We start from the raw sequence: 23,873 nt of genomic DNA on the forward strand, positions 1-23,873 counted from the left end.
ATGGCCAACAGGCTGCTGGCCTACGGAGATGAAGATCTGGAGGTCAGCTTGTATGTACAGAGGTGCTGATTAAACCACGCACCAGAATGAGGTGTCCTGCAGAGAAATGCACAACTAGAGAGGGGCTGAGGATTGAAGCTTGGAGAACACTGGCACTTGAGGGGACCCAGGAGGAGAATCGAGAGCAATAGGCAGACAGGTACATGGGGAGACAAGCATGTGAACAATCACAGAAGCCAGGAGGTGTGTAACAGACCCCTGGGTCACACAGCTCACTCAGGGAGCCAAAGGAAATGACAAGCACAGAAACACACCCCTGAGATCTGCCCAACAAAGAGGCCTTTTCCAAGCAGTTTAGGTAGCATGATGATAGCAAAGCCAAATTTCAGAAGTCTGAGGAAATACTGGGAGCCAAGGAAGAGCAGACATTGCGCAAAAACTACTCAGGTATTGAATGTATAGGAAAGAAAAAGGAGAGGAAGAATAGGAGAGCATTAATTTGGTGTCTGTCGGCTTCCAATCTACTCTTCGGTGCACACTCTGCCATACTAGGGACTCCAAAACCACATCTCCACCTGCCACGGAATCCCCAGCTGGGAACCTCGCTGGGGTAGGGGAACCGCAGACAGGAAGGGCCTGCTCCCTACAGCTACTGGTGCTCCTGAGTGTGCCAGCTTGCTCCTTCACCCAGCAGGGCAGAGTCCCCGCAAAAGCATGCTATCTATCACAACTGAGAAGCTCTTAACTGGCTTGGATTTTACTCCCCAAAGGCAGGCAAATCCAGTGTGCAGTTTTTCCATCCTTGTGGGAGCAGTCTCAGACACCCTGTGCCACAAGAAGTGTCCCTTCAGAGACTTGTGTCAGAGCCCCTCAGCCAAACTGACCATTCCCACCTCCTCCCTTGGCTCCCCAGCCCTGGGGGTGGCTGTTGTTTCCTGAAATTGCTGCTACTCTGTCTTTTCAGTGACTTAGCAAACAAGTCCTTCTGTTAAAATAATAGGTGTATTTTTTGTCCCCTGCCTAAATATATTGGAGAAAGGGGAGCCTTGAAAGAGGGGAGTCAAAAAATAGGGGAGAGAGGAGAAAACCATGGCCAAAGCCAGAGAGAATACAAAACAGGCAGGATCAGGGGCTGGAGGGGCCCCCAGGTTCCTGGGACAAAAGGAAGAGATATAAGGATGGGTACGTAGGAAAGTCTGTTTGTGGGTGGTGGAGACTGGGGGAAAGTGTGTCTAAGTGCCTGGCATTTCCCCCCAGGAATTAGAAGAAAGGTCCCTTGCAGAGGTGGGGGATGACAGACTGGAAGAACTCCTGAGGGGCATCAGGAAACTAACCAAAGACAAGTAAAGGGATTGATGAGTGGTACACAGGCTGAAGTAGAAAAACACAGATCCAGGGCAGTCCGCGTGGCTCAGCGGTTTGGTACCTGCCTTCAGCCCAGAGCTGATCTGGAGACCCGGGATCGAGTCCCACATCAGGCTCCCTGTGTGGAGCCTGCTTCTCCCTCTGCCTGTGTCTCTGCCTCTCTCTCTGTGTGTCTCTCATGAATAAATAAATAAGACCTTAAAAAAAAAAGAAATAAATAAAAAGAAAAAGAAAGAAAGAAAAACACAGATCCATGGCTACATGACCTTCCCCCAGGGCCAGCCACAGCTAAAGGATGGCAGCAAGGTAGAGGGGGCACCTGGTTAGATAGACAAAAACTGAAGGGAAATGAGAATGTTTGACTGATTGCTCAGGTGGTTGGTGGGATCCAGCCTGGGAGGTCAGGAAAAGTGGCATAAAAGCAGCTGACATGGAGAAATGTGGGGACCAGGGACTGCCTGAGGCTGAAAGCAGAGATAAGGAGGTGAGGTTCAAGTCAGTGCTCAGAGAACCATGACAGTAAGGAAAGAATGTCATGTCAGGCTCTGAGCTAAAGCCACCTGCCACAGTGGAGACCGCATTACTTTACCTCTTCATACATAGTTGACTTCTTCCCTAACAAAGCCTCCAGAAGCTGGGAAGAAGGGGAATAATGATGTTAGACAAACACTGGTGTTTATTGTAACCTTTAAAAGAACATACATTTTACATTTTGAATTCCCTCTCAAGTAGTTCTATTTGCAAGGATTTATATTTCATAATTTTTATTCTTACTTAGAGTTCTTTTAAAGAACAAAGGGAAGACTTACTTTAAAAAAAAAAAAAACAGAATAAAACTCATTCTGTCCTTAATTACCATATGGATCCAACGGAGCCTTTTACAAAACAAAGCTATATTTTAAGGTCTTGGTGATCGCATTTTTCTATATCTTAAAATATTTCAAGATACAAGAAAACAGAGGAGGGAATGCTTGGAGGATAGTGCACAAATGACATAAATCATCACCACAACATCATCCATGTCACCTTTCAGTTTTCCTATGGCAGTGCCCAAAGTATTGCATCATCTTTCCAAAAGTTACTTGAAAAAGTTTGAAGGCACCATCTTTATGTATGGTATTGGTTTTTGTTTGTTTTAGCTTTCCTTGAACACAGTTGAGAATTGAGAATTTTCTTCATGTAACAGCAAAGAGGAGAAAATTGACAAAAGAACAATTATCAGATGAGTCAAAAGATAAATGTAAAGAGACTCAGAGTAAGCCCTCTAATGGCTATGGTGAAACTGATCATCTAAGTGAGGTCCATGCTATGAGACTTTGAATGACAACACCCTACATCAATGCATAGGAGAACCAGGTATGTTCTCAGTGAGGGGACACCACCTCACTGACTACCAGGGTCCATTCTGCTGATCTGGCCACACGCTCAGCCAAGGAAGATGGTGCTTCCCAATGGAAAAGACTATTACTTCATAAAGGGTATACAGTAGCTACACTGCCCTCCAAACAAGCTTGCAAGAATCAATGAGGGAATGGTATATTTCTAAGGATAAAAAAGATATATGGTATTCTCATCCAGTTAGTTATTCAACAGGAAGTGTTGCCTCACACAATATTTTGCATGAACCTGAACCACCCCACTTTGCTGAAAAGACATATGGCATTCTTTCACCTAAGGTTTATGCACAGAATTTTACTTGATACAGTTTATAAGTGTAAAAATGCTGAAGAGAGGGGAGTATAACAAAGCAACTGGGAAGAAAGATGATGTATAAATAAAAGCATTCATTAGATTGGTCATTTGGTTTAAAAAAATCAATAATTTGATATTTATGAATCTAAAAATGAAAATGTTTTGTGAATATGGAACAAATAAGATGACACACATATGTCCTACATACATATAAGCAAACATCTATATATATTTTTTCAAATCCAGGAAAATATGGAATAAAAATTTGAGTCTGCCACATCTAAACTCCTATTATAATGTCTAAGAAAGTTATTTTTACGATTTCCTTATTCTTACTTATTTCTATCAACTATAAAATTATAAGGTAGATAGATAGCTAGATAAAAAGTGTACGTTGGAACAGATAGTAAACGGTGATGATTATTTTCCTGAGAGTTTAAGTGCCTCATATGATTCCTGTAATCTGACCAGTTCTTCATGAGTTGAGAAACCTGAAATGAATGAGGTATGTCTGCCTGCCCCCTCCCACAGGAGCTATGGGAACCAGGCTATGGCGCCCCGCAGTTGAAGTCACAGGCTACTGCCTTCTGGAACTGTGGGCAATGTGTGTAGGTAAAGGAATGAGGTACCACCACAGCATTCTCTCTGGTAGCTTCAAGGGCAGAACTTCCTGGTGTTTTTAGAGTCCCCCAAATACCTGTGACAACAGGTTGTGCTCATATCTCTGATTCAGAGTCCTGGCTGCTCAGGTGTCCCAGGTGGGAAATCAAGTACAGCCCTCTGAGACCCACCCACAGCCCTCCAGCAAGAGACAGAAAGCCACGTCTCAAAAATCTCAGGTCCCTGAGTCATTTCCTGGGGAGACTCCCAGCCCCTACCCTACTCCAGGCTCCAAGCCTGGCACAAGCAAACATCACTGTTTCCACTCCAACCACCAAAACCACTAGTTTCCTGTCCACAGCTAGGTCTATTCCTGACCAGCCTGGCTTGGAGGGGAGGGACAGAACAGTGAGAGACAGACATACAGAGAGGGGTTCCTTCTACTCCTGACATGTGAGAGCAGAACAGGAGGCCTAGGCAGGCATTCAGCCTACTCATGCTCAGCACCTCTCATCTAACACACACCCACTTTGTTAAACTGGCACAGGGTAGAAGTTTCATAAACACTTACTGAATACATATTTCCCCATCCCCATACCATGATCCTCTTTAACTTTTTTGTTTGTTTGTTTTAATTTTGCCACTTAAAACTCAACTGCCCTGCTTTAAAAGAGCTTTGCTTCTCTCTCTTCCTCTAAACAGCACCCACCAAACCACAAGGAGTGGCCACATTCTGTACAAAAACTAGAGATCACAGACCGTGGGGGGAGGTGGGGCTGACAGAAAAACAGGTAATTCCTGTTCGCCAAGTAGCTGGTTTGTTTTGCTCCTGACCAGGGGTGACTAAGCAACAGAGGGGGATTTTGCCTGGTATGGAGAGCCTCAAACTGGAGCCAGGGCTGGGCTGGGAAATTAGGAGATGGTAGCTGGAAAAGCCAGCAGAAACAAAGCAACATACTGGAGGCAATGGGCTTCAGAAATAACCTCACCTCTGGGCTAAAACACAAGAATGTAACATTTGCTGTTAAACTCTTCTTTTGTATCCATTTGGTGTTAAACATCTCAGAGGACTTGCTGATTCACAGACCTAAGAAATGACGTGTTTTCTTTATCAAAAGCCACTAACCCTTAAAGGGCAATTTTGGAATATCTATCAAAATGTTAAAGTTCATATTCTTCAGGAATGTAGGAAACCATCGATTCTACTACCAAGAGTTTCTCCTCAGATAGGTCTGTATGTGTACAGGATTTCTGAACACTTCTTAGGAAAGAAATGAAATGATGTAACTGTCTCTCAAAGCTCACTCTTTCACTTTTGATATTGTATCTGTATGATAGAATACTATAGGGGTACCTGGGTGGCTCAGTCGGTTGAGCATCCAACTCTTGATTTCAGCTCAGATCATGATTTCAGGGTCCTGGGATCAAGCCCCACACTGGGCTCTACACCCAGCAGAATCTACTTCTCTCTCTCTTCCTGTCCTTCCCCTCTTTTGCCTGCTCTCTCTCTCTCTCTCTCACTCAAATTAATAAGTCAATCTTTAAAATAAAAAAAAAAAATGTTAAAAAGAAGAATACTATGTAGTCATTAAGGAGATATGAATTGATATCCAAAATAGATCATTAAGTGAAAAACAAAGCAAGTGGTAAATGAGTACATGCAGTGTGACTCCATATACATAAATCAAATAAAGCAACTAGAGAGAACACCTCAAAAAACTGATTACAGAGTCTAGAGGGAATGAGACCCTTTTGCTTTTCACTTTAAACCCTTCTGTACTGTTTGAATTTTTTCACAATAAGTCTGTGTTTCTTTTTTAATACTAATGGTTAGTTTAAACAGACAATATTAAAATGCACAGGTATTGGCATATATATACAGTGTCTAAAGGAAAGTCTTTATTATAACATAATGAAGCACATGCTTTCACAGGTATGATCGTGGACAAGAACAGAAAGGTTGACACACAGGAGAAAAATCTAAGATATGCAGTCACCATACTCACTCTTTCACTCAAACATTCATTCATTTATGCATTGAAGGCCAAACCTGCACTATGCGTTGCAGGTTTTAAAAATCTAAGGTATGGCCTCTGCCTTCTAGGAGCTTGCTGTCTAGTTTTTAAGAGCTTAGTCGGATCCCTAACAGAGACAGAATTTGTTACCAAACCATATAGATTCAGGGGCAAGATGGCAGAGAAGTAGGGTCCTCAACTTACCTGGCCCTACCAATTCACCTAGATAACTTTCAAATCATCGAATTCGACCTGAGATTTAAAGAGAGAACAAACATTATATGGTCTCATTCATTTGGGGAATATAAAAAATTGTGAAAGGGAATAAAGGGAAAAGGAGAGAAAATGAGTCGGAAATATCAGAGAGGGTGACAGAACATGAGAGACTCCTAACTCTGGGAAACGAGCAAGGGGTGGTGGAAGGGGAAGTGGGCAGGGGGACGGCGTGACTGGGTGACAGGCACTGAGGGGGGCACTTGATGGGATGAGCACTGGGTGTTATGCTATATGTTGGCAAATCGAACTCCAATAAAAAAATATACAAAAAAAAAAAAAAACCCACACCATATGTTATTACTCTATTACTTAGATTTATCATGACATTAACACTTTAAAAACTATATGTACATTTCTCTACAGCATGAATTCAATCATTCTCTTCTTCAGTTAAAATACATAAATAAATTCCTTGGGGGAATATTTACTTTAGTTGAGTGAACCCTCTGGCTGCCAGTCGGGATCCTGGCTCCTGGAAGAGTAAACCAGTGAGAATGATGCCATAACAATGCTTACTCTTTCCAGGGTGGGCCACACTTTAGGTAAGAATAAAGTAGATATTAGTCATGATTACTTGCCTTGGATCTTGAACATCCAAATTACAACCAGCCATCTTCCACTGCAAATTTTTGAGGGACATGTGCAAAAATTACTGTTGATTATTATGAAACTTGAACCCTAAAATCGCATATAGGATTCTCAGACTTAGTGAATAAGTTAGACTAAACAATAGTCTAGGCTTAGGCTTCACATTGCTTCTCAAAGCCCTCACCTTAGGCCTTCCCTGGGTAGCTACCCAATCCAGTGACAGAAACACTAATAAGTTACTGCAGAAAGCAGTGAGGAAACACAATAATTCCTATAGTGGGTCCCTGTTCCAGTTATCTATTGCTGCATCAAAAACCACCCCAGAACTTAGTGGCTTATACAACAGCTCTCCTGCTTCTCACGGTGTCAGCTGGGCAGTTTGACAGAAGCTGGAGGATCCACTTCCACTCACATGCTGGCCATTTGGTGCTGGCCACTGGTTGCTCTAAACAGGGGTGCATCCACCAGGCAACTTGAGCTTCCTCACAGCATGGTGGCTAGGTTCCTTGAGTGAGGAGCCCAAGAGAGAACCAGGTAGACTCAGTATCACCATTTAACACCTACTGTCAGAAATCATAACAGGGTAACTTCCAAAGTAGTCACAAGCCTACCTAGATTCAAGGGGAAAAAATACAGATCCCATGTCTTGATGGGAAGAGTATGAAGGTCACATTGTCTTCTTACAATGTGTAAGAAGAGCATGTGGGAGGGCAGACACTGTTACAGCCATTTTTTAAAAACACAGCATACCTCAGCCCCTATTCCACCCCCAATCTGTCTCAGCTAATGAGAGCAATTCTATTCCTTCAGCCAGGGATTGGCTCAGGGTAGGCAGTCCTAAATTAAGTTGGGCAATGAGAGTTAAGAGAAGTTTGCTCAGGGTTTCTAGGAAAAAAGAAGCAAGTCTCTCCCATTGAATGTGAACAAGGAAATGTATGCCCTGGATGTTCCACCTACTGCTGGTGGCTATCCTGTGATTACAAGGGCAGGTTGGACCATGGGATAAAAAGAAGAACCTTGTCCCGATAACATCACTGAGCTCCTGAATCAATCAGACCTAGAACCTCTCCAGCTTTGGGATCTCCTGTTTTAGATATTATGAACAATAATTTCATGATTACTTAAACTGGCTTGAGTCAACATTTCATTGCTTTCACCAAAAGCACCGTAACTCAAACAATTTCTTCCTAAAGGCTGGGAGCAGAGCCAGCTAGCCTGTCCACTCCTAGGCCTTCTAATGGCTGGGAGTTGGGAGTATGGGAAACAGGCAGAGATGAAACAGAGGAAGTCCTATTGCACGAAAATGTTAAACCATCAGAAAAGACCATAAGACATATCACAAGAACCTTTAAATACTTCTGTCACAGAGAAGTCTCATACCTACTACTAACCCATCCCTTTCTTGTCCTGGACCCAGAGTCTGAGTAAGGAGAAGGATTGTGAATATCCTCTAGAAGGTGGTTGTTGCCATAAACAAAAGATATTATACTAGATCATGTCCCCAAGGAGCTGATAGGCTAACAGGGAAAACTGGCATACACTTAATAAATAGCTAGAATTCAAGATCACCTGGAATACATGTCACAAGAAAAGTACAGATAAAGGGCTGTGGTAGATCAATGAAGCGACAGACGCTTTTTAGTTGGAAGAGATAAGAGGAAGCTTCATAGAGAAGGTTCTTTTTGAGCTGGATCTTCATATAGGTAGAGTTTGGACACGAGGAGATGGGGAAAATATTCTAGATGAAAGGAAGGAATCACAAGAACAAAAATCAGTAAGGGGGAAAGCTCCTAAATGCACTGGAAGGTATTCAAAATGTGACCTAACACTGACCAATCAGAATAGCAGGCAGGTAGCCAGGCTGGAGCAAGTCCTGGAGACCCTCACCACACAGTGCACTAACCCTTAAGCTACTTGGTTACAGAAATTGCATGGCCCAGTGGAGGAACAGGGGTGGCTGGGCTTCAAATAGACAACACTCAGGGGTTCAGACAAGAAGAGAGGCCACTGACCAGGGATTAAGACAAGAAGGGAAATAGAGAAGAATTTCAATATTTGAACAACCAGTGTGGCCTAACCAGTAAGAACCAGCTGGAAGATCAACTCTGACTATAGACAACAGTGAAAAGTCCCACTTGAGGGATCCCTGGGTGGCGCAGCGGTTTGGCGCCTGCCTTTGGCCCAGGGCGCGATCCTGGAGACCTGGGATCGAATCCCACGTCAGGCTCCCGGTGCATGGAGCCTGCTTCTCCCTCTGCCTGTGTCTCTGCCTCTCTCTCTCTCTCTCTCTCTCTCTGTGACTATCATAAATAAATAAAAATTAAAAAAAAAAAAAGTCCCACTTGACTGGAGTTTGAATGAAGGGAAATAATGAAAAAACAGCTGGGCTTAGACCATAAAGGACCTTGAATTCCAAAATGAAGAATTCAGACAAAATAATAATAATAATAATAATAATAAGCACTACAGACTCACTGAGAATATTTTGATGACACATTTAGAGCTAACAGATTGGATATGATCTGATATGGTAACACCTCCTCAGAGCAGAAACTTTAACATAATGTGACAATTTTCCTCTGGCTCAATGTGAAAGAGAAAATTTCTCAACTCTACCTAACAACAGTTGAAGATCTAGAAACAATTATGTGGAGGACTTCAATGGTTTCCAACCAGCAGCACAAAAGATGTCTAGAAGAACATGAAGAAAATATGGACATATGCAGATAATGGAGGAAAGCAAACAGCTAACCACTCCAGCTTGCACGGGGTCCCCAGCGCTGCTCTAGATGCCATCACAATAGGACCACTGAGGGAATTAATGAGGGCCAGCAATTGGGACAGAGGCAACAGAAGTGAAGAGGAAGGGCTTGGAGGGAAAACAGTAAAGACATCCACCAACTGCAAAGTAGAGTTTACAAAGCACACTTTGATTTAACCAACACAGCATTACTGCCAGTAGCAATTAACACTGGTTATAACACCTCACCATCTAAAGAGCTCTTTTATATTTATTAGTTCCTTAATTATTATCCCCATTTTGCACATGAGAAAACTGGAGCTGAGAAGTAGAAAATAGCCTCTCTAGCAAGGGAGGACAAGGCAGGAACTCAAACTCAGGCCTTTATGTTCCCTGTCTAGTGCTTCCATTTATACCACAATGGCCTCAGATGTGGCCCGGTGCTCAGGGCAAGAGCTGCAGATTATGAGAAAACCCTAAGGTCCTCCCCTTACAGTTCTTATCTTCAAGCGGTAAACCTTCTGGCCAGGACTTAAATGGAAATAGCTTACGCTGGAAGCTGAGTGAATACCCTCTGATGTTACGGCACAGTTTCGAAAAAGATCCCATTCCTATTTTATTAATCAAACTAGATTTGGGAATCCTTGAAGGTAAGAACCGTGAGATTTTATCTTTGTATCTTCAGACCCTACACAGGATCTGGTACTCAATAAATATTCATTGAATAACTTAATAAATATAAGTTTAAGACCCTTAACAGAAATATCTTGAGATCCTCCCCCCCAGAAAAGAAAAACAACATAAAGAGTCAAACAATTCTTGGAGCAACAAGTTATTTAACATTAAGTCATGAATGTTAGGGTTAGGGTTAGGGTTAGGGTTAATCACACAAAATTAAAACAGATACAACCCCTACTCTGAAACTGTACCACTCAGTCAATTTCACAAATACTCGCTGGGACTTACTCTGTGAAAACCGGTATTAATGATACAAAGATGAACAAGACAGATTGGCCTATCATTTCAAGGAACTTACATGGTATCAGAAAAGATAAAACATCTATTAACATAAATCCCTTTAATATATAGCAGAATATCAAAACCCTCTCTTCCAAAACAAAATTTATGAAATATGGTTGGAGGAGCCAAGGAGGAGTGGTGGAGATCAGGAGAGCTTCATGAAGGAGAAGCTTCACTGAAGGAGCCATAGAATTTCATCAGAGGGAACTGAAGTTAAGGATATTCCCCAAACAGGGGTGCCTGGCTGGCTATCAGTCAGTAGAGCATGCACCCCTTCATCCCAGGGTTGTAAGTTCAAGCCTCACATTGGGTGTAAAGTTTATCTTTTAAAAAATAAAAATAAATTTAAAAATTAAAATTGCAAAAAGGATATTTCCCAGAGAAAGCTTGAGCAATGGCAAAGAGATACATAAGTATGGAGGATTTTTTGGTAATGACCAATGATTCCACTTGGTTAAAGCATAGCATATATAAAGGAAAGTGGCAGCTTCTGCCCCAACCTGTCAGTGCCACACACCAGTTTCACTTGAGAGATCCTAATCTGCTTCACGCTCTGCCCTCATCCCTACCCCTTCATCATCCTGGAGGAAGCTCAGCACTGATGGGAATCATCCACCCACCCTCCCCCTCACAGCTTCCTGACCTCCTTCATGCCCACTCCATGTAAACTGGGGTCAGCTTAATGCTCATACCCATGCTTGGATTTCCATCATTCGTAAGGGCTCTACCTAAAAACATACCTTTAAACTCACTGGAAGATAATAGTGTATCAATAACCTCTCATATCCCCAGGATTCTCCTTCCCACTTTTCCACTTGTTGTTTGACTTTATGGAAACTTGGTGCCCACCCATCTCTGTGTCCTTGCTTCTTCCATTTCTGTCCTGTACTCAGTGTGCAATGAAGTGGATTGTTTTCCCACCAATACCCTCCACTCCTTCACTCTCTTAATCCTTGTGTTACATCCATCCTGGGAAGCGCTAACCCTAAATCTACTCCACAAATCTCTTTCTTGGATCAAATGACCAGATTTCTAAGCACACCTGAAGAAATACAGCCAAACAATCACACAAACATGTGGATTAGAGTCACTATAAATTGGAGTTATCTGCACTTTGACAGTACTCAGTCGTTCTGGGTTAGCTCTGCTCTCCATGTTCGAGACCTCTGGCCACTACCATGGATGCCCTCACCCCTGCTTCATGACGTTGACAGTGGCATCAGAGAAGCTGCTCCTCCGCAGCCCTCTCAAATCTATGGATTATCTACAGCTTCTTCCTGATTTTCTCTTTCCACTCACAGCTCCTAGGGTAACTTGCTCTATCTTTACCTCCTTTCAATCCTGTCCATTTGCCTTCTCACACTGAGAATTCCTTCTCCATGGCCCGTGAACCTTTTCATGCCTTCCGTGGATATTGTTGTGTCTTTTTAAGGATTTTTTAAATAAATTTATTTTTTATTGGTGTTCAATTTGCCAACATATAGAATAACACCCAGTGCTCATCCCATCTCCCATCAAGTGCCCCCCTCAGTGCCCGTCACCCAGTCACCCCCACCCCCCGCCCACCTCCCTTCCACCACCCCTAGTTTGTTTCCCAGAGTTAGGAGTCTCTCGTGTTCTTTTAAGTAATCTCTATACCCAACGCGGAGCTCAAACTCACAACCCCAACACTCCACCGACAAAGCCATGCAGGCACCCCTCCCTGGATGTTTTTAAACCCTCCCTTGAGCTAGCCCTCTCTGGCTGCTGCTCTTGCCTCTCTTCTCTCATAATCAGTCCTCTCAAATGAGCAATCCATACCCTGCCTCCTCTCCTTGCCTCCCATTCACCCCTCAATCCACTGTCATTTGCCTTTCTCATACCACTGCACTATAAATGGTCTGCAAAGGTCTCCTCAGATACAAATGCCAAATCCAGGGAATGCATTTCAGGCTTCATCACACTCTGTCTCTTTGAAGACCTTCACCTTGTCCACCACTCCCTCCCTCCATCTTGGAGATCTCTCTTCCATGGACTTCATGACACCAGAGAAGGCTTTGGGTCTCCTGATTATTTTTCTCTTTCCTTCCTCCTTATTCTTTAAAGATTGCTTTATCCACAAAAGCTAGGTTGAGCGCCATCGGAACAGAACTCATTTGCCTTGTTAGCCACCATCATCCCAGTGCTTAGGTCAGCTCCACATCCAGAGAAGACCCTCCCTACAGGGTTGTATACAACTGTTTAGCATGTGTGCTGAGTATTGGGCATGCTGTAGTGAGCAGGGGACCGGTTCTGTCCTCAAGTAGCTTGCAGTCTCATGAGCAAGACAAGTAAACATAAAAGGATAGTAGAGTGTGGTAAAAAGCACAATACAAGGAACTATGGGAGAGCATTTGATGGATACAACATATGCTTAATTCCTCTGGCTTCAAAATGTGACAATACATATGAAGTTCTGTCTACCAGAGAACCTCAGGAGATACTCAGTATCCAAGGTTTTTACTGGAGGCTGGTTGCATAGGCACATCTTGTCTGGCATATGTAAAAAAGCCAAACTCCCAGAAGGAAAGAGGTGTTTGGCATAAACCACATGGTTTGTACGTTCAGGCACAGTAAGAGAATGGTGGGAAACCTCTCAAAATCCAAGTTCCCAGAGGCCAGACAAGGGCCACTGCTAACCTTGCAAGCAGACCTTTCTAAGTACAGTGGTCTTGGGCTGGATATTTTAGATGTCTGGCCCCACCTTAGAGAATGAGGAATACTTAAAGAAAAAACAGGGTTTTGTTTTGGGGGGGGGTCATTTTTGTTGCTTTAAGTGGGCTCTACACTAGGCTTGAACTCATGATCCTGTGAGCAAGACCTGAGATCAAGAGTCAGATGCTTAACTGAGCCATGTAGGAGCCCAATTAGAGAAGACAATTTCTAAGTCTTAAGAGGGATGATGTTATGACTTAACTGTGTTCTCCCTTCCCCCACAAAACTTATTTGTTGAAGCTCTAAACCCTAATGTGACTCTATCTGGAGACAGGGTCTTTAGAAGGTAATATGGTTAAATGATTAGGTGATTAAAGGCCCTAAGAACAGGGCCCTAATTCAATAGGACTGTGTCTTTATAAGAAGAAGAGTGAGATCTTTCCCTCTCTCTCCACCACATGAAGACACAACAGTTAGAAAGCAACCGTCTGCAAGCTGGGAAGAGAATGCTCATTCAGAATAAAATTGGCTAGTACTTTCCTCTTGGACTTCCAGCTTCTAGAACTGTGAGAAAATAGATTCTGTTCTTTAGACCACCCAATATATAGTGTTTGGTTATGGCAGCCCGCGCAAAGACAGATGAATAGGAGAATGAGAAAGATGACTGACTACAGACACCTTTGCACCTAGATAGAGGTCCAAAAGCCCTGAGATGAGAGAGATTTGAAGAGTTATAAGCAGGAGCACCTGGGTGGCTCAGTCAGCAGCCAATTCTTGATCTCAGCTCAGGTGATGATCTGAGTTCTGGGATTGAGTTCTGTGACGGGCTCTGCACTAGGTGGGGACTCTAAGGATTCTCTCTCTCTCTCTCTCTCTCTCTCTCTCTCTCTCCCTCTGCCCTTCCCCTGTGTTCTCTCTCTCTCTCATAAACAAAAATTTTTTAAAACAGTTACAAGCAAATGTGATATTCTTAGTCCTATTCTCTCCTACAGTGATTTCATCTCTCTTCCAAAGCCCCCACATCCACCCAGGAACCGAGTTCAATTGCTTCTGCCTTCTCAGCACTGAGCAATTTCCTCTCCCCAACTTCATGGCCATCTTGCCTTGGTCATTGCAACAATATTTGATTATGTTTAGTGCCTGTAGTCCCTCTCCTCTCTAGTATATTTGCTATACTTCTCAAAAGGTGCAGTGTACCATGTCACTCTCCTACATAAGACTTTTCGGTGGTTCTTGATAGATAGCCCAGAATACAATCCAAACTTGCAAGCACTGCCCTTAATACTTTGACCCTTATCTCTCCAGTCTCCTATCCTGCAGCCTCTGCCTCACATTTACCATCACCCCACACCCAAAGTACAGGACTACAGAATCGCCCACAAGTCCCGAGAACACACATGTGCTTCAGCTCTCCTTACTTCCACACAAGCCATCATGTGGGGCCTCCTCTGAGAACAGTACTCTGAGTTCCAAGCATTTCACATGAATTATTTCTTAATCTTCACAACCACATGAAGTAAATACTACTATTCTCTCCACTTGGAAATGAGGAAACTGAGGCACAGAGCAGAGAAATGTCTCATTGGAGCCTGTAGAGATAATGTGCTGCAGCACTGGGTTGAACCACACGCTCTAGTTCAAGTATGTTGGGAACGCTGCCATAATACCGGACTTCACCTAGCCTGGCCACTGCGCCACCTGCCTGCTGGATTCTCAAACATTCCTCAATACCCAGCTCAAGCAGCACTTTCACCATGATGCTTTCCCTCCTCCCACAGCACTGATTTCCTTTCCAGCATTGTCATTGTACCTTAGTCATACCTGGTCATTATGTCTGTCATACTCCATTGTGTCCATCTAAGAATCTACCCAATGCTGCACAGAGCTCAGGTAGCACATGCAGATTAGCCTGCACTGTGGAAGTTCCCACATTTATTTCCTGAATCACCCTTTTACTCCTCATTTTAGTCTCTTGCTATCGCTTTACCAGCCCTCACTCGTCCTCAGCTCCTTGCCTGCTTTAGCTTTTCAGTTTGATGCGCTATTTACTTTGCCAAATCCACCTTTGCCTGCCATCTATCCCGAACTCTCCTTCCACTGACGAAAATCTAGTAATAAACCCATTTCAGCACGACCCTGAGCAGCTAACAACACTGCAGTCCTAAATGAAAGGAGCTGATGACCTGGTTCTAGACAATTCATACTTACTTGGTTTAGTTCTTTCCTTTGGTTTCACTCAAGCTACCTCACAGGGCAGATGAGTTATTGAATGAATAAGTATCTCACAGAAAGGGATCCCTGGGTGGCGCGGTGGTTTAGCGCCTGCCTTTGGCCCAGGGCGCGATCCTGGAGACCCAGGATCGAGTCCCACATCGGGCTCCCGGTGCATGGAGCCTGCTTCTCCCTCTGCCTGTGTCTCTGCCTCTCTCTCTCTCTCTCACTGTGTGCCTATCATAAATAAATAAAATTAAAAAAAAAAAAAAAAGTATCTCACAGAAAATCAGGAAAACTGAACCACCAGGTTTGGGAAGAACAAGAACACCAGTAAAGTTGGACCGTAGGCTCTGGCTCTTAGGGCTTCTACTGTTTACACAACTCAGCTAAAATCCAAGTAGCTACTTCTTTTATTTCCAGCTAGTGACTCATTTATTTTCCCCTCTGTTCTGTGCATTCTTTCTAAACTTCATAGCTTCTACTTATTCATAGTGTCCACTTCTTTGTAATTTTGATTTGCCACGGCCTCATGGGTCTCTCTCTATGCAAATGTTCAGCATCAGCTCTTCTAAATGTCTAATTCTCTATGTTTCTAATTTCAATTTCCCAAGGGAAATTGAAGGACAAAAAGCGGAATGGCCCTAGCTCATGGTTCCATGTCATGTCATGAAACATCCACTTGCAAGTCTTCTGTGGTTTGGCAGTCCCTTGAGTCCAGAGCTAACCTCAATCCAATCACCTGTGACAGTGAGCACACAGTCAAATCTTGCAAAAAGTCACAACAAAGTTGGCCCTTCAGCAGGGGCTGTAAGTAAGGTGCTTTCCCTTAAAGAGGGTTATGGTATGGAAGGTTCCATGACTCGAGAATGGAATCATTTAGACTAACGATTCTTTAATATTTTTAATCCTAGATTTCTCTGAGAATCAGATGAAAGTTATAGACCATTCCCGAGAAAGAAAATCTCTTATGCAGAAAAGTTCATATATAACTTTAGGATATTTGTGGACCATAGCAGCCATCCACGGAACACCCCTCAAACCACCATGAGTAAAGTCTATTTCCAGATCAAAGGCAGGCACTATATCATACTCATATATGCATTTCTTGTGCATAACACTGGTCTTAGCACATAGTAGGTTTCCAAAAATACTTGTTAAATAAGTAAATTGAAGAATTCATTCATCATTTGGTAAAAGAACTTTTTTTCAATTCAGTAGAGTCTAAGAAGCTTATATTTTATATACAAGGCATGGAGGAGCCATTTTGTTGCATTCTTTTGTTGCGGTTTGTTTTTTAGGTAGGCTTTAGATCAGAGCTGTACGGTAGGAAAATGTGTTTTTAACAGTCAAAGGAATAGATTAGAGGGGCAAGAGACCAGTTAGGAAAAGTGCAGGAAAGAGGGAATGAAAATCTAAACGAGAGCAGTGGACGTGGGAACAGAGAACGTGAGGGCAGATCCGAGAGAGTATGGAAATACAACTGATAGGAGTTGGCACTCGATCAGATTTGGGAGTAAGAAAGGGATTTACACTCAAAATCTGACTGCAAAGTGTTCAGGTAGGGAGGATGGAAGAACGGCGGATGGCAGTATCATCAGCAGAGACGGGGAAGATCGGAGACAAACAGGTTGTCGTCTTTCTTCTTCTCCTTCCCCTTCCTCTTCTTGATCTTATTTGAGAGAAAGAGCATGACTAGGGGGAGCAGCAGCCTCCCTGCTGAGCAGCCCCCACCCTCCCCTGCAGGGGGCTCTGTCCCAGGACCCTGAGGTCAGGACCTGAGGCGAAGGCGGACGCCTAACAAACGGAGCCACCCGGGCGTCCCCAAACCAGGCTATTTCTTTAATTATTGGGTCTGGGGCTGAGGTGGGGCGTTGAAGGGAATTCAAGAAAATGCGTGCGGAGGAACCGAGGGGAGACGCGGCCTCGCTCAGGAGCGGCCGGCGCGGCCCGCGCGCCGTCGTCCTCCGCTCGCCCTCCTGAGCGAGCCCCCTCGGCGCCGCCGTCCCACCGGGCAGTCGAGACAGTCTGTGAAACAGGAAGGCAACGTCACCACTTTTACCGGGGAAGGAAGTGGAGCTCTGAGGAGAGGGGGTGTGCCGAAAGCACCGCGATAAAGCGGCCGGCCCACGATGAGGGCCCGGAGCTTGGGGCCGAGCAGGCCTGCGGGCCCCGCCGGCTACTGCGCGCACACGGGCGCCCCGCGCACCCCGCACCCCGCACCCCGCCGTGCTCAGCGGCGGCGGCTCGGGGCGTGTGGCTCACGGCCCCTCAGGGAGACGTCCGAGACCACGGCGCTGCGCCCCGCACACACCGGCGCTGCCTGCTCTGCGAGCCGGCGGCGGCGGGAAGCGACGGGCAGCCTGGGCGGCGGGGACCCCGGCGGCCCCTCTCCGCGTGGCACGGCTGTAGACGGATCCTCTGCCTCCGTAAGCTGAAGGAGCGAGCGAGCTGCACGCGGAGAAGAGCCAGCGGCCGGGGCGCGCCCGCCATGCAAAACTTTCAACTCCGAAAAGTCCCTCCCATCTCCAAGGCCCTCAGAACAGAAACAGCGAGTCCCGGGAAGCGGGCGGGGGCGGGCGGGGCGGGTGGGGATCCGCGCCCGGAAGCGGGAGGAGGGGAGGCGGGCCGGGGCGGAGGGGACCCGAGCGCCTGAGTCGGGCCGCCCCGCCCCGCCCCGCCCCGCCCCGCCCCGGGGTGGCCGTCCGGAGCCCACGCCCGCCGCCCGCCGCCCGCCGCCCGCCGCCCGCCGCGCCCAGCTCCCAGCTCCCAGCTCCCAGCTCCCAGCTCCCAGCGCTGCGCTCCCCCGCCGCCGCCGGACCGCTGCGTGCCCGTCCCGCGAACACATGGTGAGCCCGACCTGTTTCTTATCTTCGAAGCTCTCCACCACGCTTGATGCACCATTGCTGTGTGGACGTGGCAAGAAACAGGGCAGGGAAAACAAATCGGCGGGGAGAGCGGGAACTGGGGCCGAGAGGCCGGAGAAGGAAGCAGCCCCAAGTTACGTCTGGGGAGAGGCCGGGGGGAGGGGCGGCCTCTTGGGGGGTCTTTGGCTCCCGGGCGGAGTTGATAGAGTGCTGGGCGGGGGGGGGGGGGCTCCGCGCGGTCCCCCCCCCGGGAAGGGGCGAGGGCGGGTCCCCCCCGGGAAGGGGCGAGGGCGGGGTCCCGGGGCGGCAGGTCCCTGACCCGAACCCCGGGCCCTGGGAGCCTGGAGACGAGTTAACGGAGGGTGGGGGCTCCGCGCGGTCCCCCCGGGAAGGAGCGAGGGCGGGGTCCCCACCCCCCCGGGAAGGAGCGAGGGCGGGGTCCCGGGGCGGCAGGCCCCTGACCCGAGGCCCGGGAGCCTGGAGACGAGTTAACGGAGGGTGGGGGCTCCGCGCGGTCCCCCCCCCGGGAAGGGGCAAGGGCAGGGTCCCCCCTCGGGAAGGGGCGAGGGCGGGGTCCCCCCCCCCGGGAAGGGGCGAGGGCGGGGTCCCGGGGCGGCAGGCCCCTGACCCGAGGCCCGGGAGCCTGGAGACGAGTTAACGGAGGGTGGGGGCTCCGCGCGGTCCCCCCCCCGGGAAGGGGCAAGGGCAGGGTCCCCCCTCGGGAAGGGGCGAGGGCGGGGTCCCCCCCCCGGGAAGGGGCGAGGGCGGGGTCCCGGGGCGGCAGGCCCCTGACCCGAGGCCCGGGAGCCTGGAGACGAGTTAACGGAGGGAGCCGGGGCGCCCGGCGGCGCTAGGGCAGGAAACGGCGCTGGTCGGGACCCAGCGGTGCAAGCCCGGAGGTAGCGGGTCTCGGAGCGCCGCCCCCGCCTGCGTACCGCCCGGGGAGGAGCTGGGCGCGCCCCCTCGGCGCCCCGGAACCCGCAGTCTCCAGGCCCTCGCGTCCTCTGAGTCCCTGCCCGCCGACTGAGTCCACCCTCTACCTCTTCCACTAAGCCCCACCTGCAGAATCCCCCTCCTCCCCGCCTCCTTGGTGAAGGCGGTCAGCACACTTCCGCCCGCGGGCCACAGGTCCTTTCTCTCGCCCACGAGCTGTACACTGTACGTTTTTCAGTGGTTGAAAGAAAATCAGAGGAGGATTAACACCTGGTGACACGTGAACCGATATGAAAATCAAACTTAATTGACAAAGTCCTATTAGCACAGGGCCACGCCCGTTCACTCATGAGTTGTGTGAGTTGTGTGTGCGGTTGCTGCCCCGGTGCAGAAGAGTGACAGACGCGACACGGACCACAGTGGTCTAAATACTTACTGTCTGACCCTTTACACAACAGCTGCCAGCCCCTGCTCCAGCCTGTCAACCTTTATCCCTGCCTACTCCTTCCCTCCTCCCTTTCCACGCAAAAAGGGAGTAACACCTTGGAAAGGCAGACCCAGCATGGTCGAGAACCATCTCCCAAGCCCCCTCCAGCTTTACAAATTTTGCAGTTCCATTGCAGTAATTTGGTAACTGTGTTTCTTTCTTTTGCTTTGGAAAATTATCCCTGAGAAGTACAGAGGTTTTAATTTTTCCCATGTGTGGCTAATAGCAACAGTTTGCAAGAAGAAGAAAAAAAAAATAGTCTAAATTATAGTCCTGAAGTTAAGGAGGGGAAACAAATAAATAAAGCAGAAGCTACTTTGAAACTAGAAAAGCAAAACAATCTGAATTCCACAAGGAAAAGATGCAGAGGCGCAGGTCTAGAGAAAGGTCTTGCCCTCCCAAATGACCTTCTTCCTGTCAACTGACATTAATTAGTAAGAGTGAAATTTTAGTCCTGATAAGGAAGGCTGTTGAGCAAACACATCAGTTTCTAGGCTAGGGTATTCTGTTTCATTCTCAAACCCTGGACCTACAAACATTTTTCTTTCCTTAAGAAAAAGTTCTCTTTGAGAAAATAAAAAAAGAAAAAGTTCCAACAACATGACTGTTGGGAAAGAATCCACTTCCGGAAGAGTTCATTAGAACCACCCCGGAAGGGGCTTTACAGATATTGCCACATGCTATGGGCAGTGGGCAGCTCTATGAGATGCTAAAGCAGATGAAAAGATTACAGGGAGGGAGGGAGGAGCCCAAAGCTGAGCAGCTAAGGCTCAGATCAATCTGTAGCACATTAACTATGGGGATTGGAAGCCTCCAGGAAGCCCTAGCAAAGACCAAATTAATGACTAAATCCTAAATTGTGAATGGCACCATCCAAAGTTCATCGTTAACATTTGAAGGTAAAGCCTCAAGGGAAGGGCCTGACAGACACCTGTCCCCAAAGCCTGCAGTTGCCAGCCCCAATCAGCAGAGGAACTGGGTGGGGGCAGGAATGACCTGGAGGTTCGCAAAACAGAACTCCCCTGAAGAATCTTGTTATAAGGAAAGCAGAGCACAACACAGAATCCTCCAGATGCGACCACCACTGAGGTTTAGCTCTGTAGATGTCAGGGTTGCTGTGAGTGGCAACCTGAGAACTCCCTGAGATCCACCTTTGTGGTTTGAAGTGACCAGAGAAGTTCCTCCTTACAGCCATTCCTGTAAGAATTTGTGGCGTCTGGAAGTAGAAGGAACAAAGAGCAAGGACTGCACAAAGGGACCTGAAGGCTGAGATTCTAGCTAGGGGTGACTCTGTCAGTTCCCTTCTCATGTCTCCATTTCCTCACGTGTAAAATTAATGGTTATTGACCTTCGATGTGAAAGCTGCTATTGAACATCCAAAGAACTCTCAGATCTTCCATCCCACATAGAATAATAATAAATGAATAGATAGTTCATTTAATTTTCTTGAAGAAAATGCAGGAGTCCCAGGAATTTAGTATTGCTTTATTTTCATGTATTTATTGGGAGGGGGGTGCTGCAGAAGGAAAGAGAGAATCTTAAGCAGGCTCCATGCTCAGCACAGGGTTTGACATCATGACCCGACCCGAAATCAAGAGCTGGATGCTTAACCAACTGAGCCACCGAGGCACCCTTCAGTGTTTCTGTGAAAAGCTGTGTTTCATTCATCCCTGTAGCCTCTGTATCTTCTTAGAAAACAGGAAATTATTTCATCTCTAGACAGTGCTTCATGTACTTATGGATCTGTGGATGTATAGTTATACATATGTTTACTCAGAAATTCTAGAAGCATAAGTGAAACCTGCCACACTCACTCTTTCTAGGCACTCGACTGCTTTTAGACACACCCACATGCTCTATGTATACCCTCACTATGTTTCACCTAGAATAAAACTGTGAGCCAACAGGGGAGGGATGCTCACAGAATACGACTTTCTGGGTTTGTCCTGGGCCCCTCTGCCCCCTAATAAATGACCTACTCTTTCAAGAAACTGCTTTGCCCCCCAAAATGAAGGTGTGAGATTCTCTTGAGTGTTCTCTGGCATCTATCCATTGTTTGAGCCCTGACTTTTTTTTTGTCTGAAGGCAAAAATGTCCAGCCCTACGGAGACTGAGCGGTGCATCGAGTCTCTGATTGCTGTTTTCCAGAAGTTTGCTGGAAAGGAGGGTAACAACTGCACACTCTCCAAGACAGAGTTCCTAACCTTCATGAATACAGAACTGGCTGCCTTCACAAAGGTATTGCTCCTAGCCCCCGGCCCCCGAACTACCCAGAGCTCCAAATGACACCATTAGAAGTAAAGGCCCAGCAGCTGAGCCCCAGACTCCTGCCTCCTTTTTGTTCACTCCAAGCCAGGGGCCTGCATAGCCAAGGCTGAACCCCCTAAACTTATGAGTGAGCTCTGACCACTAAAGGACCTTTTCTTCTTTTCTTTGAATAAGGTGTACTTCAAAGATCAAAGTTATTAAACTACATGACACAAGGCATGGTGATTTGTTTCTTTCATTTGGGGAAGAGGCATATGGAATGGTAAATGATGTAATAGGATAGTTTGCAAATTTTACTCCTCCATCCCAAAGCCTCTAGGGAAGTGCTGTCTCATGGAACTTCCTGTGAAGATGGAAATAATGTTCTGTATATCTGCACTATCAATAGCACAGGTGCCACTTAAGGACTGACTTTCTAAATTCCTGATTTAAACAGCCATATACAACTCGTGGCTGTGAGTGCATGTATGTGTTGGGAGCTGAGTGGAGGATGAGGCAGATCGGGGCCAGCATACTCTTTCCGCCTCAGATAACTCCACTTCTGTACAGTTTGTACATTGCAGCGACATGCAATACTTGAAAAAGTGTTCCACTGCTTTTATAAAATTGAACAACCCCTAACTGTCACAGAGGAACCCTGGACTGGGAGCCAGAAAACTTGGGTTCCAGTCACAGGTCCTCCCCTCAGGCAAGTCACTTCACCTGTTTGAGTCCACCTCTGTGTCTGGGACGTGGGAATGTACCGCATACTCTTGTGAGACTAAAATGTGGCAACATAATGGAAAGTATCTTATAAAGTGCAATAGAAATTAACTGTATTATTAATAGCATCATTATTACAGATATTGTTATCTTTGCAGAACCAGAAGGACCCTGGTGTCCTTGACCGCATGATGAAGAAACTGGACCTCAACTCTGATGGGCAGCTGGATTTCCAAGAATTTCTTAATCTTATTGGTGGCATGGCCATAGCTTGCCATGACTCCTTTACAAGGTCTCCCCATTTCCGGAAGTAAATCAGAGGGGTTCCTGGGCCTGGCCTCCAGACCACCTCTTTCCTTCAAAACAGCTTCCCAATCATCACATCCTTCTCACATCCTACACAGACCTGAGCCCACAGTGTCCACCACCCTGTGCAGGCCAGTCCTGCTGGTAGTGAATAAAGCAATAGCATTTTTTTAAAGCACACACTAGAGTCAGTACATTTGTGCCAGGGAGGAAGAAACGTGGGAGGAATGGAATTTGCATGATGGAAGCAGTTTCCAGAGCTGCACAATAAATAGTGAAAATACACGTTGGCTATATATGTAATCATGACTCACGATCCCAACAGATCATTTCAGATTACTCAGACTGATGGAGAGATGTCACTTGTCATAACTCACTCGGTAAATATCTATTCACCGCTGCTATGGGCACTGTCATAGGCTCTGATGATACACTCCGCAAGATGGACCAGGTCCCGCATTCACTGAGCTAATTTGTAGTGGGGGAAAGACAGTGAATGAGTAAGCAAACAAGACTACTAGAGTGTGATAAATCCTATGGAGGAAAGATTAAGAGGAGGTGTGTTACAGGTTAATGGGGGCTGGGTGGTGGGCATGCTGAGATCTCATGTGTGCTGACATCTGGAGGATGAGTGGAGCAAACATCAGCAAAGCTGGAGGAGGGAGTTTCAGGAGAAGGAAGAGCAAGGGCAAAGGTCCTGAGGTAAGAAGGAGCAGGATGTTGGAGGAATGGAAAGGAGGCTGGTGTGGTCAGGGTCTTTGTGTTTGGCTGTGGGTTTCCTTATTTACATCTGGCTTGGGCAAGGGTCAACATTAGTCTTAATCTTCTAAGCCTTCAGGTAAAGCAGCAGAGAAAGAGCAGGGACTGGAAGGCTGACCCAGGGTTGAAGACAGTAGACAAAGAGGAGCGTGTTCTAGGGCACATCCCTAAGCAGCACAGGTGAAAATGATTGTTTCCAGAGGCCTTCTGATTCCTTATCCATCTGCATGAGTTTTAACTTCTTAGTAAAAATCTCTAGATCACAGTTTCTCCCTTTATAAAGTAATAGAATGAATCAGACCATTTCTGGGACCATCTTGTTTGTTTGTTTGTTTGTCTCTGACATTCCAGAATGAAGACCAGTGCCTCAG

General features: G+C 46.5%; 1 protein-coding gene across 1 annotated transcript; it reads left to right on the forward strand.

Annotated features, from left to right (window-relative positions):
* S100A11 (S100 calcium binding protein A11) lies at nucleotides 1-22,923 on the forward strand. Its single transcript, XM_072718814.1, has 6 exons — nucleotides 1-42; nucleotides 1,258-1,343; nucleotides 17,047-17,349; nucleotides 17,621-18,029; nucleotides 21,553-21,705; nucleotides 22,596-22,923. The coding sequence occupies exons 1-6, from the start codon at nucleotides 1-3 to the stop codon at nucleotides 22,749-22,751; spliced, it is 1,149 nt and encodes a 382-aa protein (XP_072574915.1). The 3' UTR covers nucleotides 22,752-22,923.
* The last annotated feature ends 950 nt before the right edge of the window (nucleotides 22,924-23,873 follow it).

This window comes from Vulpes vulpes, chromosome 8 (genome assembly GCF_048418805.1).
Source record: "Vulpes vulpes isolate BD-2025 chromosome 8, VulVul3, whole genome shotgun sequence".
Classification (NCBI taxonomy): domain Eukaryota; kingdom Metazoa; phylum Chordata; class Mammalia; order Carnivora; family Canidae; genus Vulpes; species Vulpes vulpes.

What these genes read in the sequence shown, in the direction of transcription:
- S100A11 (XM_072718814.1), top strand. Translation starts at nt 1, where the DNA reads ATGGCCAACAGGCTGCTGGCCTACGGAGATGAAGATCTGGAG. An exon ending in GGGGCCGAGCAGGCCTGCGG is followed by an intron (nt 17,350 to 17,620) that starts GCCCCGCCGGCT and finishes CGTAAGCTGAAG; the next exon opens with GAGCGAGCGAGCTGCACGCG. An exon ending in AACTGGCTGCCTTCACAAAG is followed by an intron (nt 21,706 to 22,595) that starts GTATTGCTCCTA and finishes TTATCTTTGCAG; the next exon opens with AACCAGAAGGACCCTGGTGT.